The 14,665-nt window shown below is 42.7% G+C and overlaps 1 protein-coding gene across 4 annotated transcripts in view; it reads right to left on the bottom strand.

Moving 5' to 3' along the window:
- Positions 1 to 9: 9 nt before the first annotated feature.
- nlgn2a (neuroligin 2a) overlaps positions 10 to 14,665 on the bottom strand; it is a 191,286-nt gene continuing 176,630 nt past the window's right edge. For all 4 annotated transcript variants that reach the window (XM_067579432.1, XM_067579430.1, XM_067579433.1 and 1 more), the window contains 5 exons: positions 12,463 to 12,648; positions 8,794 to 9,059; positions 7,116 to 7,269; positions 5,729 to 6,095; positions 10 to 5,355 (listed from right to left, as the gene is read on the bottom strand). In XM_067579432.1, coding sequence (XP_067435533.1) covers positions 4,518 to 5,355; positions 5,729 to 6,095; positions 7,116 to 7,269; positions 8,794 to 9,059; positions 12,463 to 12,648 — 1,811 coding nt within the window. In that variant the 3' untranslated portion in view covers positions 10 to 4,517. The remainder of the gene's footprint in view (positions 5,356 to 5,728; positions 6,096 to 7,115; positions 7,270 to 8,793; positions 9,060 to 12,462; positions 12,649 to 14,665) is intronic.

Raw genomic sequence — 14,665 nt, 5'->3', positions numbered from 1 at the left:
TCAGCAGACTGGCTATGAATGTCTTTAATGTTTCCCAGATCAGAATCACAGCATACAGTGTATAATAACTTCTAAAGTAAACAGAAATATCATCACCTCATTTATTTATATAGTTTTACTTTACTTTTTTTAATAATCATCTTTTTTAAAACTCCATTATTTAACATTTTTCTTCATCTCAAGTCTCGGGTTTCTGAATTCAACAAAGAATGTAAAAACAAGACAACAGGTGCAACTTTGCAATGGAGAACGAGCCGCAGGTTTTTGTGTGTGAGTCAGTGTGCGTGTGTCACTGTCCGTGTGTATGTTTGCCATTGTGGGGCGTAAATCATGTGCTTCCATTCACAATCGACCTGACACAAGATCTCAGAGTGATGGAGTGCATGAAACAAAGTCATCTTGCTTTGATTGGCTTACTGCAGTTTACAGGTGTTGAAATACAAACTATCCAAATTGTAGCCCCAACTGTGTGAACCACAGGTCACTTTATACAGTAAACAGTGCTGAGTGTGTGTCCACATACGTCTAGTCTGGTCCACTGTTTAACACACGTACTCAGAGTCTGCAAGTGCACTGGACTTTTCAGATTCCTCAACATTTCACCCATTTCTCAACTGTTTAACACACAAAACTCCTTTCTGCTACATCACATCACTGTACAGTCAACACCACCTCCATAACCACAATGCAACACAGTGTGTGGAAGGAAAACATTGGACCACCTGCATGATCCCATGACTGTATGTGAGGCATCTTACGGTATCAAAGCCCTCATGTCTGTCCCATGTGTGATTAAGTGGCTACATGTAAACACTGCTACATGTGGAGTGAGATAACATTTAATTGACTGCATTTGTGTTTAGTGTCTCAGTTTAGAAGTCCTGACCATGAATCACTGGCCAGTTCCCTACACCACCGTTACATTAGTTAGCTGGCAAAAAGGCAAAGCTGGCATCTATCAGTGCTCTTAGCCTCTAAGATGTTTCCATAAATACCTGGTAATCACACAGATCACACAGCACAGATTCACCAGGAGTATGCTTAAATCACAAGATATATTTTAAAATGAAAGTTTGTTAAAGGCTTTAACAAAAAAGGGGAGAAAAGATCTGGCTACCACAATCCCATAACAAAGAGCAATGAAACCAGTGACTTAAAATGTATTTTTCAAATTTTAAAATGTAATATTTATCAGAAACTAACAGATGCCAACCACGAGATGAATTTCTGCTACAGTGACTTTCCTGGTTAGGAATTGTGATGCTACAGGATGCCCACATGATAATGGGCAACATGATGACAAGACAAGGTAAAGAGAAAAAAAAAAGGTCTAATGTCATGAAAAGTGATCATCTGTAAGCATTTTTTTACTCAGCAGTGAAACCTCAAGCTAGTGGTCATTTCATTGCAAACTGCACCTGTTGTCTTTTGTTGTCACAAAATAAGCATTTCATTCATTCACTCAAAAAAAAAAGAAAAAAGAAAAACAAACAAGAAACTTAATATTTACAAATATTTTGTCTGTTTGATTCTTACACTTAAAAATGTACAGTTTTGATCCTCTTCCAGGTGTTGTGTGTCTGTGTATGTCCTGCCACCTAGTTTGGTATTTTTCTTCTCACATCCAGTTTCCTCAAAGTGGGCAGACTGCAGTGAACCTGACACGATGGCGCCCTCCAGTGTTAGCTTATAAAATAGACAAGGAAAAAGAACAGACCAAACTAAATAATACCTTGTTGCTGTTTTTACCTCCAGTGGTGTCATCGTAGCTGTGTCGTGGTAAAGTTTACCCCACAGCCCCTCACTGCCTTCTTATCCACAGGGGTACAAAAGAGTTCACACAGATCTGATCAGACATATCAGATCCTCCGTAGGACAGATTAACAAGGTATAATCCTGGCGAACATTGTGGATAGAAAGATGGCCATGCCTTTGAATGTCCTTGTTTGCTCATGATCAGTTCATCCCCTCACTTGATCTGATTTCTACATTTAAGGCTGTGAGTCTTTTCCCAATATCCTCCCAAAGTTTCTTTTCCACAGCGTGCACCTTTTCTTGAGCTACTGTCCATCATCTGTTCCACAGCATTTGTCCACCTGCAGCGCACCCAAGTCAGTTGTTTTGTGTTTTACATTGTGCACATATCCCTTTCAATGGGCTTACAAAATCTCTGACAGGAGCAGCCAAGTTTATCTCTCCCCTACCGGCCCTCCCCCACCACCCCTTTTGGGTAGTAATAAAATAGAAAACAAACAGGCTAAAGCTAGAGCACAAGCAAAGACAGCACCGGTGACTAACTTCTCCCATACTGGATGTAGGCTACCATGTGTTCCTGTGGGCTCAAACAACAACACGTTGGTTCAGTTAACATAGTGTATTAACCAGAGTATTACCCATGACCCATGTTTGAGATCCTTAGCAGAGAATCAGAAGGGGGCGTTGCTGAGCTTTAAGCCTGCACATTCTCACCAGGAATGAAAAGCGAAGAATAGGAAACAGCTGTGTTTCTATTACCCTGTTTAGGGGATCTAAGTCCCCTTCTCACCTTGCAGCTCTGTGTATGCAGACCATAAAGGCCCGCCGGTTACCCTCAGTGTGCTTAGAGTTTAATATACAACCGACAAGCTCAGAAAAAGTCACTAGCTTAGTGAACTAACCCTTGAATGTGAGGATAATAGCAGAGCTGAACTGAGGTCAGAAATTGTGTAGAACGGTGCTGACACAGTGAAGTCAGGTGGTTTGGAGTTTTGTGGTCACAGCAGGGGAGTTATGGGTGATCATCGCGGTATGGGCGTCAGTCTTGAATACAAAACTAGTCTACTGACAGAGAGAGGAGAAGGAAGGGAGTAAATGGTGATGATAAGGAGAGGGGGTATGCAGCAGGAAGGAGCTCATTTTAGAGTCTGAGTTTTTACCATGGGGGTGATCCTGCCTGTCTGCCCCTCTATCTCTTTGCTGTCTAATTAGGGCCTACCGATGCCCATGTGAAGCAGTTCTGATATCACACACTCACACAAACACACACTCTCTTTCTAACAAGCACACATCAAACAGAATATGCATGTGCTGGAAATAGGGGTGCAGACAGGAGTAGGAAGGTGTACGTAAAAGAGCAGAGGCTTGTCTTTCTCTGCTTTGTTTCTCACCCTATCTGAAATACAAAAATAATTCTGTACAGGCAAGCTACAACAACAGATTTGGTACCTCACGTACCCTAAAAAACCATAATTTCCATAAAAATGGAAAGAAAAAGTAGCTACTGTAGGATTATGGGGTTGCTGTTGGCGTGCTGCATCACCAGGTTGGAGAAATACCTCTAAATACCATCATGAAGGAGAGAAAGAATGGAGGAGTAAATTCACAGATGTTGATTTCACCGTAAGATTTTTTACATCTTGTGGCAATGACTTTTTTTCTAAATGAGCCTTGGGAGGTGAAGAGGATTTGTTGGGTTACTTCAGGATTTTCTGTGATGTTCTTGAGGTAAAACAAAGACCAAAATATCAGAAGCGGACCGATATGATTTGATTAGATTTGGGAAACGTGCATTGACAGATACAGTGTCCTTTCCCCCGTCATCATCTTTAAAAATAATTCATGCATAGATCCCCACTGAGAAAACCCATTTATATACTTTCTCCTTTGTACACATTTATATATAACTATATATAATATCTTTTCTCTATATCTATATTTTAAGCGAAAAATCTTTCCACAAAAAACAACAATTAAACAAATGCTTGATAAAAAGAAAGAAACAGAAGATGAAAGAAAGAAAAACACAATCGAGGGCCAGTTTGGCACTTTGTCATGAGAACACACAGCATCTGTTAGTTGACAGTAAATAGGAATACTCTAGAATTTTCTTTAGTTTTTTCTCCCTTGATGAGAACGCAAACACAGTAGTACATACTTGGCACCAAGAATGCTGGTAGAATGAAAGTATCAGATATTCATGTTTTCATAGCTATATGCTTACTGTATGTACTCTATGTCCCCACCTACAGCTCAGTAGTTTATGAATCCTTGGAGCAAAAGAGCGCTGGGGAGAGGGAGAGAATCACATGTCGAATGGGGAAAACAAAGCAGGTATAACACGCATATGTAGAAAAGAGAATGATATATGCACACAAAACACTAGGGAGAGAAAAAAAGAGATGACACCAAAGTAAAAAAGGGAAAACAGCGAAAGGCGAGAGGCATTCGTCCCTTCGACAAATGTCAGGGGGCTATAGTCTGGAAACATCAGACTTTCTTTGAAAACAGTATCTTTGAAAGATCTAAATCTCCCCCAAACTGGTCATCTGCTGCCTTGCAGTCAGTTGCTTCTCCACACGCCACCAGTGGAGAGAGCTGCTAAATTTGACAGCACATGATGGAGGAGATGGAGTTGTTTTTGGAGAAACAAGAGAATAAGAAAACAGAACAAAGGCCCACATCCAGAGGCCTCCCTTCTAGATCGTTAGCAGAGCCAGTCTTCCTGGTCCTTAGGTGGCGCTGTGTTGGGTCAGTCCCTACTATACCCTGGTGGTGGAGTGGGGGTGGGGCAGGGTGTTGTTGTGGCCAGTGGAGGGGAAGGTGTTGAAGGCATGGAGAGGCTGCATGCTGGTGATGGTACTGGGGATCATGGTAATGGTGTTAGGTGTCATCAGCGGCACGTCGTCTGGGGCACGGCGCAGTGCCAGTGTGTAGTCAGGTGGGCAGGCGGGCCTTAGGATGTCATGAGGCCGAAGGGGCTCCATGTCATGGTGAGCATCATGCTCCGAGTGCTTCATTTGCAAGGACATAATCTCCTCCTCCTGGCTATGAGCCAGGTCATTGGCAGGGCCGCCTCGCTGAGGAGACAGCCGGTGGCGTCGCATCTCGTGCCGCTTGTCACGCTTGTAGTAAAGGGCAGCAAAGGCCAGGATGTTGAGGAAGAGGAGTGACGCCCCCACAGCGACCGTCACGCTCAGCTCAGTGGAGTAGTCCCGGGTGTCTCCAGGGAAGAGGTCCTGGTGTGGACGCTCTGAACCCTCGGGCTCCGGGTCAGGGGGGAAAGTAGGGTAGGGATGTCGAGTAGTGCGAGGCCCTGGTGTTCTGGGCCAGGGGGGTCTGATGGTGCCAGGGCCAGGACCTGGTGGCAAGCGGGTGGTGGTTGGGAAGAGCTCCTCATGTAAACTATGGAGATGGGGGACTAATTCCAGCCAGAAGGCCACCTTGTTGGCTCTGTAGTTGTCTCTGACACGAGGTTTCAAGCCAATGTGGAGGTACTGCTTATCCTTCGAGTTGAACTTGGTCCAGATGACTTCTTCAAAGCGGTTGGGCTTGGTGTGAATGAATTTGGTGTCCTGAGGGACTGGCAGGTTGGGGTCCCTAGTGGAGGACAGAGGGGGCACCTCAGTTACAGGATTTCAAGTGGAGTCAAATACAAGGTTTTAATCAATCTGGTTCATCGATTTCTGCAATGAGTACATTAAAACACTTAAGACAACTTTAAAATCTAAGTTTTTATTCATACACTTACAGCAAAGTGAGACAGGGTTCTAAACTTTTATCAATTCTATTAACATCTGGTTAGTGGGATTGGGCCCTATTCACAGAGACACCTTATTCAAAGGGAAGCAAAGCCTTCGGAAGAACTACTACTGAAGAGACATCACACTAGCTGGTTCATCCTGCAGTCCCACCACAGGGTGAAAAGAGAACTTGAAATACATTGAAACAAAATAAAATCAGCAAGGCCTACCCAGTCTTGGCAAAGTTGGTCCAGTAGGTCATCACTACGGCGCTCAGCATCACATCATTCTTAGAGAAGTTGCATGGGAACAAGTCTGTGGCACCAATCATGGGCACACCAAACACATACGGTATCTCATCTCCATGGGCGGCGTCGGCCCATTCGGGTCGCGTCTCGGTCTGGCAGTGGTGGTAGAATGTGTAAAAGTAAACCGGGGACTGGAACTCGGCATGGAGTTTTGCAGTGGCCACTGCTGGCGCCACCCACTGATGGTCTGTAAACAGGGCTAGCAGGGTCTTCCTCCGCATGTCACCGTTGTCCCTGTCCGCCCAGTCTGTGTACATGAACTTAATGGTCTCCCTCAGGATGTCTTTACCTGGAGGATAAGACGTGGTAGGGAAAAAGGGACAGGGAGTAAAGAAAAAAGGTAAAGGAGAAAAAAGAGAAATTGTGATAAGTTAAGAGGAAAGTTGTGACAGGGAGGAGAGTGGTCAAGAGTTGTAGAACAGGGTAGAAGAAGATAGAAATACATGTTGCTAAGATGAACTGGAATGTGTGTTTGTATGTGTGAGAGGTAGACAGATACAGTGGACAGAGAAACTGAAAGCACACAAAGGGCAAAAAAGAGAATTTGCCTCTCAGAGATCAAAATGAATGAAAGGCACTTGAGAGGGAGCGTGACTGTATTAGCCAAATGTGCCTGTATTTTCGCTGTGGCTCGCTGTGAGGGGTTTGCAGGCTTGTCTGTTAGGAACAACAGCACTGTGATTGGGAGCTGGCTGCCTGGGGGATGATGAGAGACAGCATTAGTGCCCACAGAGCCTCAAAGGCCAAAGCACAGGCCCACCACGGTGAAAGATAATCTTGATGATAAGCAATCTCTTTAGAATGCCTGTCTTAGTTGATACACTTCGTTGGGCTCACATTTTATTTTATCTTTTCTCTTTATTTTCCCACGTGATGTTTTAAAGTCTTGAATTTAAACTTCAAGCTGTAGGTTTGGACAGGTTATTGTTGATGATACTGAAGCACCTCTTTTTCCGAAAAGTGGCTCAGGTCTCAGGGAATGTAAGTACTGTACCTTTATAAGGATCTTCACTATCATAACTAGAGTGGGGTCCAAAAGTATGAGACCACTTTCCCGTGAATGGGAAAGTGGTCTCAGACTTTTGGACTGTATATGTGAAAAAACACTGTATATGTTTTTGTTGTTTTTATTTTGACAATAAATCCTTCAATTTCAGTTTGTGTATGTGGACCCCAGGCCCAGGAAGATTTCATCTGATGGGGCTCCTTATAAATAAAAAGTACAATAACGCTGCAAAAATCTGCCATCTGAAAGGAGGCAGAGGACATCACAACACAAATATGAAACCCAATGAGGATAATGTCTCACCCTCAGGGTATCCGTAGAGGTTGTCGACAAAGTTGGAGATGGTGTAATCAAATGCTGCGGCTGAGATGCCGTCATTGTCCTCACTGTCATCCACAAACTTCAGCCCCTCTCCTTGGTTCACTCCTATTAGGATATCATAGTTGAGGAACTCCCCCTGGTGGTGCAGGGAGGGAAGAACATGTTGAGTGCTGATACTGCATTCAAGGCCAGTTTTCAATCTCTGTTCAAGTCTAACACACAGTACAAATCTAAAATCCAAACAGTTACACGTGCTGGTGAACACAATTTTGTTATGTGTTTTTATCTGTGAGGTAGGGGATTTGCAATAGGTTACAATTAGTTTTATTCATATTTAGAATGTGACATTTATTTAAGACATATATAGTACCAATCAAAAGTTTGGACACACCTTCCCATTCACTTGAATGAGAAAGTGTGTCCAAATTTCTGACTGATACTGTATATCTGCAAGGTTTTTAGATTAAGGCGTAGCTTATGTTGTGGAACCACCACTACAAGCTCAGTTAGAGACAGGAGCAACAAATCTCTTTTTCTCTTCTAATACTGACATGTGTAAGCATCAAATACAGAAGATTTATTCCATCATAAGATAGTTAACACCTCAAAGGTAAATTCTGCAAAGACAATTGCTGCAGATTATGGCTTCAGCTCTACAGACCTTGTAAGCACTGGGCATGTGTTTTTTTTTTGCAAGCCTACAGTATCAATTACCACACAAGAGCCCAATTAAACTTTTGGGATGTGGCTAATTTTTCCCCTCAAATGAGCCAGAAACCTTTTTAATGCTCACCTCTAATTATTCCTTACAGATTATGAATCATTTTGAGGATCAAATAGAAGAGTCTATTAGCCTATTAACAAAGTAGCAGCAGTCACACTTCTTGCATTCCTCACTATGTCTAATACACTTGAAAGGGTTTAAGGAATTGAAGTTGTTATTAGTTATTAGTTGTTATTCAGTGATAAAACATTTTTCTTTTCTTTTTTGGTGTGCCTACCCACAGTTTTTTTTTCATTTTCTTTTACCTCTGTGTGGGATTTCATTCATTCCCTACGTTACTTTCAACCTAAACATACTGCTTCCAGGTCTGAGTCATAGAAACCCCAAAACTGGCAATTGTAAGATGAACCTAAGGGGTTGCAAGGTGATTATTGTGGTTGGAAACAAGAAAAAATAAAATTAAGCTAAACAAAATTATTTATTCTTGTGAAATAAAGCATAGTTTGACCTCTTCAGGCCTCTAAACATTACTCCAATGAAACTGAGAAGAAAATTTTCAATTGATTGTATTACTTACTTCTCAGACATGCAGTCTTTTCCAAGGGGTTTGCAAGTACACAATAATTTTTGATCCCAGGCAAAAAAGGTTGAGAACCAATGACATAAATATATACCAACAAATAGGAATCCGTGGTAATGTACATCACCAACACTGTCTTTCACTGTTACAGTATTTTAAGGTGTAAGTTCACACCAGCTGGTGGATGTCACCACCATACCCCTGCCCTGTGGAAATGTCACACTCACACCTACTGCAACAAGTTCTTCATGTTCTCTTCTGTCTGGTGTTTGATCACAGCTCAAGTCACTCTATTTTCACAATGAAAATCCAGTGTAGACTGCTGTATCACGCCTCATGCTGGTGCAGACCCTCACCTGCTGCATGAGGATCTCGGGATCATCTGGCACCACGTCTCCATCCACCACGGGGCCAAAGGCAATGTGGTAGCGGGCTGGCTGGATGTCCTGGTCCACTAGCTCCCTGAAGTTCTTGCGCCTCAGACAGTCAACCAGGTCGGCTGTCTCTGTGTAGGTGCAGCCCACCTTCCTGGCCAAAATCTTGGTGTACTTGAGGGGCTGGTAGTTGACAGACCAGCTGGAGATTGCTGTTCCACTCTGGGCTATGGCCCTGTGGAACAGACCTAAAAGGACAGATGATAGAGAAGCTGGATTTAAAAGACGTTATGAAGGGAGGAATTTGGCTCAACACATCCTAAAATGATGTGAAAATTTTAGTGATCTCACTAAAATGTCATGTACAATTCCCCCTCAATTTGTAGTATTTTTACAAGCATGATGAAGATCAGATCGGTTTTGTTGAAGTCTGACTCTTGCTGAAAGGTCAGTTTTGGGATGGGACAGGATGCAGACACTACTTGATGTGTAAATCATGTATAACTTTGTTCACATATAAATTTCCCCTTTTTTCCAGTCTTAGAATCACTAAACAACTACCACCTGTGATATTTTTCATCTTATCATTGCTTCTGGAGCAAAACTGGAAGATACAGGTTGGGGTTGCAGACCAAAGGCATCACAGATATAGCATGCTATGGTACAGTTGCTAAAAAAAAACAGAGACAGGACTGGGAATAAGCTCATCTGAGATGTCAAAAGAGCCTTTTTTCCACTTTCTTGTGCTGGCTGTTTCTTCTCTCAGCCTATCTCTGGCTGTGTTACTGCCTCCCTCTTCTCCTCTTTGTCTCTCTCTGTCTCCTTAGTTCTGCCTGTCCTGTGCTGTTTGAACCACTCAAGTGGCTCGTTAAGGGGCCGCCTGCCTCACTCGTTTCCTCTCGCACTCCCTTTTCTTCTCTTCCCTCTCCTGGGCTGAAGATTGGTCAGTTAATTATTAAGCAGAGCCGCAGAGCCCCCTTTCCCTGGGAAATCAATTATAGTATGAAGTAGCTTGGAAACAGCTACACCTACATATCTGCACTGAGACAGAGGGAGAAACACAGACAGAGGGAGAGGTGGGAGATGGGTGTTATTTTATTCGTCTTCAAAATCAGTTTCTTTGTCACTCCCTAAGTGCCTCTTGCCTTTGCTGCTCAGTACCTTCTTCTATTTTCTACTACTCTGTTCTGATTTGCAATGTCAGAGCATTTTCTTTCCTCTTTCTTTCTTTCTTCTTTTTCCTCCCTCAACAACATTATTACCTGAGCACATCCCCACCAATGATCCCCCCACCTCTCCTCCTTTTCCCCTAAAAGCCTGTCTTACTCTGGATACCATGGATTCTGTCCCCTCCTCTATATCCCCCACCCTTCATCATATCGACATCCCTTACAACCCCGCCCTCCATCCAGTCTGCCACTTCCATCCTGCCATCCATCCTGCACTCCTCTGCTGTCGGGCTTGATTTGTGACGCTGTGTTGTTGACATGATTGGTGTCCTTTAAGGGTGGGGATGACAGACTCCTTACCTGGCATCCCTGGCCGGGGTAGAGGGGGGCATGACAGACAGACGGCGTCTAGAGGACTGATGTTATCGATGCTGATGGAGACGAGGACGATGATGACGATGGGGTGATGACAAAGCAGAGGCATGAATGGACAGGTGGCAGTGGGTGAGGGGGAGGGGGAGTGGAGGAGGGGGGTAGGGGTAGTCAGCAACAGGAGACAAGGGGTTAATACAGGCTTTCCCAACTGTTAGCACCCCCTTCAGCTAAAGTGGGGCTCCTTGAAAAATGAATGAATAAACTACAATGACTGTCATAATTTTAGGTTTCCATTTAAATAAATAAACAAATGAGCATTAACATTCTTCTTAAAGCCAGTGTACATAACATCTGCTCATCTGAGGAATTAAATTACTTAAATGAATAGTTCAACATTTAATGGACTACTCTTCTTTGCCTCCTTAGCAAGAGTTAGATGAGAAGATTGACACCACTATCAGACATGAGGGTGGTATCAATCTTATCATCTAATTCCCAAAGTGTTAAAATAATTCTTTAAAAAAAAAGCTTTTCCTTCAAGCAAGATCTAGTGGGGAGTTACTCTTATACAACAGGTTTCAACAGTACTAATATATAACAGTACTGTTATATAGACACTACACCAGCACTTTGTGACCACAGTTATCATGATTTAAATATATAACTATTGGGGTCTTTGGGAGGTTTTTAACTGCTAAGTGAGTCACCTGCCAATAAGTGAAAAGAGCTGGGTGTCACTGGGTTAATATGAAGGGTTAACAGACATCAGAAGTAATTATAGAGGCTGTGTTAAATGGATACAGTGAAACAGCAGCGGTGCACACATGCTCACTCAAGCTTTGACGACATTTGTTTTCCAGGCACATCTACGCAGACAGAACGAGTCAAAATTAGAGATGTGTCAGACGCCTGCTTGATGCTTCAGACACACACACACAGACACACACACACACACATACACACACACACAGCGGTGATTGAAACAGATGTGTGGTTGTCTGAACATGCTCCCTCTAATCTCTCTCTTTCTTTTCACCCACCATTTCCTCCCTGTTTCTGTCCTCTGCAGTTTGTGTGTGAAAATGAGGAGATGAGAGAGATATTGAGGGAGAGTCCTCGAGCAGCGTAGAGAACAGAGAAGTTACGATCGGAGGAGGACAGCTTCAAGAACAGCATGATCAAAGGCGGCGAGTGCGTGACCATTTGGCTGCGGGTCGTCAGCCACACTGATCTCAATTCAGATCAAAGTCGATTGGACTGTTGGCCTCTCTCTTTTGGTGGTGCAATGTTAACACTTAGCCCTCGGGGTGTGTTGTTGGTAATGGGGAGCATGAGGTCAGATGGATGTAGGTTTTTGACGGAGGTAAAGCCTCTCTGCAGCAGAGCGGTGGACTGTTAACAGAGCCTGGAGCGCTCACCAAGCCAGGTAATGTGGAGTAATGTTGGAGCTCCCCTGTCATTTATCCTCCATAGACATGGAGGAACATAACCTGAATCAAACCAGATAACTCGTTAACCAAATGGCTGCTTAAATTCTTCAGTTCAAAGGACAAGCAGGGCTTTCCTTTGAGGATAGAGGTGTCAAGTGAACATCATAGGATTTACCTATTTCTGTGCTGGATGCTGCAAGCTGAGTTTCCATCAATCCACATGGGTATAGCAGGACCTTGCTACTGCGATTACATTTTGAACATACGTTTTTTTGTTGACTTTTAAAGGTTGAAGCACATGTATACGTGTGTCACCATCTTTTTCTAATAAATATATGGAACAAATACACATAGATGGTGTGTAAATATGAATATTGCTATTTAGGGATTAGTGAGGAATGATCTAAACTGGTAGAATTCATGTAAGCAGCCACAACCCATTAGTCAAGAAATGTGTGGCTAATGAGCGATTCACAGAGCTGGATCCAGGCTATTAGTAAGGTATCAGAAAAATTCCATGATATTCCATGAATCCCATGACCAGTAAATACAGAAACAGTAAATGCAAGTGGATGGTGAGATGACAGATAAAGAAAAACGGATGCTGTACCAAGAAAAAAAAAACCAAACAAAACAATGAAACAGCAAAAAAGAGCCAATTAGAGTCTTTTCTTTACCCTCCGAGTGGTGCGAGAGGATGAGGAGGTTGACGCAGGACGCCCCAGCTCCGGAGCCGAAGATGGTGATCCTCTCTGGGTCTCCACCGAAGTGGCCGATGTTCTCGTTGAGCCAACGCAGCGCCTGAATCTGGTCCAGCAGGCCGTAGTTCCCCTTAGCGGACTGATCGCCGGTACTGAGGAAGCCTGGGTATTGGTGGAAACAGAGATGAATGTAGGAAGAAGGTGAAGGAAGATTATTTGCAGTAAGAGAGAGGTACAGACAGGTGGGGAGATAATGAAGGAAAAGGAGGATATAGAGGAAGAAAGGACATAGAGAGGGGAGGAGATGTAGAGAGAAGAGAGATAGTATGATGTCAGTATCAGTACCTTTAGTATTTAGTACCTGTCTGGCGAATGTTCCCTAGTTTGGCCTGTAAATCAGCTTCTGTCTGAGAGGGAATTACATGGTTGCAGAGAACAAGTGCGTGTGTGTTTGGTGTGTGTGTGTGCGTGTGCGCGTGTGCAACACTGACATTCATCAAGGAGTAACAGGTGGTACACAGCGAAAGCAAAGGGAGTGAGAGGAGAAATTGCTTTTGCAGCACCTCACTTAATGACGTTTACTCTTTCTAATGCCATTGAGCAGGGACTTTAACACAAAGCCACTTACAATACAGCAGACTGCAGCCTGAGAAAGATAGGTGACCCTAATCTGAATCACACATATAACTGGATTACAAGTGATGACACACCGTGCCTGGAATTTAGGATTGAGTGAGTTCTTCCAAGTTCCTACATTGTTTGTGAGCTATAAGCTATACAGCGTTAAAATCCAGACACATACAGCACTACAAGCACTTTGTTTACATTTTCAATACTTTGTCTGAATTCAATTTAGGAAATGTTTTGTGATTATTGTTTTGTGTGTTTATAAGTGACATTAAATGCTGTCTGCAAATCAAATTTGCCTTGTGGAATGATGAAGCTCGCCTTCCGTATTGTTAGCTGACATTTGCCTCTCATGATTATTGCTGAGTATCTTTGATTGCTCCACCAAAGACCTAAATCTTTTCTATTTAAGTACCTATTAACTAGCCGCCTCTCAGATCCTAATGGGACTTCTAATTAGAGCTTTATTAAAGGCAGGTGCACTGGAAAGGTCATCCATTAAGTCTATACAGTAGAGGTTAAACATACAGCTAGCAGCTAGGATCCATTATAACAGAAACATATAGTATATTGTCTGTTACGGACACCTCAACAGTGTTATCAAGCTCTTGGCCATTTCTCATTAGACCCAAAATGAAGCGACAATAATTTCTCAATTTGCTATTGAATCAATTTGTTCAATCAGCTTATTTCATGGTATTTATACTGGGCCTTAAAGAGACAGGAACTAAAACGACCTGTTTCAGACAGAGGCTGGACTGAGGGGATGCGTAAAGGGCTAGTATGAGTTAAACAATGAGTTTTTTGAACTATAAATCATGCAAAGATATTCCAGTATAGCCCCAGATTAAAAATAGAGACCTGTAAATGTGCAGAATATGTCCCCTTTAATGGCTTACACCAACTGTGGTGCACAATGTCACCCAGTAATTGCTCTCTTCATCTTGCAAGTGCTACTGCAATCAATCGGCATTTATCATCTCTGATGATCCATCAAACAAAACCAATCGAAGCATATACCAATAAGCATGTCATGCATTTGCTGGCTTTTGTGCTGCTCCTTAAACACCACAAACACACAAATAAGCTGCATGTTTGGCTGCATTAATTAAACCGAGCACAAACAAGAGGCAAATAAGCTGCCTAATGCCCTACTGTAATCACCATGTTATATTAAACATAACCGATTATGCTAATGAGGTCATTAATTAAGCTAATTAATGCAATACAGAGCAAATACGTACATCTATGTAGACATTGTTTCTAGTATTAATATTAAGTCCAGATCTTCAAACATGGAAAATTTGAAAAGCAGCTTTTCTTCATTACTGTGCAATTTTAGGGAAGCTAGATCATCTATTCCTCTTTTGCTCTTTAGTTAACATCCTTTCAAAAACATGCACTGCACTGGTGACATATTAAAATACCTAAGCGACTAAATTGGGCTACACAAAGCCAGCAGACACTAAGGATCCTAACATTATCTTGTTACAGCCAAAGCTGTTGTCTTCCCTGCACCTTCATGCTGTGTCCATCTGACTGAGTTAGTGTA

This window comes from Thunnus thynnus, chromosome 22, assembly GCF_963924715.1.
Source record: "Thunnus thynnus chromosome 22, fThuThy2.1, whole genome shotgun sequence".
NCBI lineage: Eukaryota > Metazoa > Chordata > Actinopteri > Scombriformes > Scombridae > Thunnus > Thunnus thynnus.
Note: the sequence above shows the minus strand (reverse complement) of the source record. Positions and strands in the feature narration are given on the sequence as shown.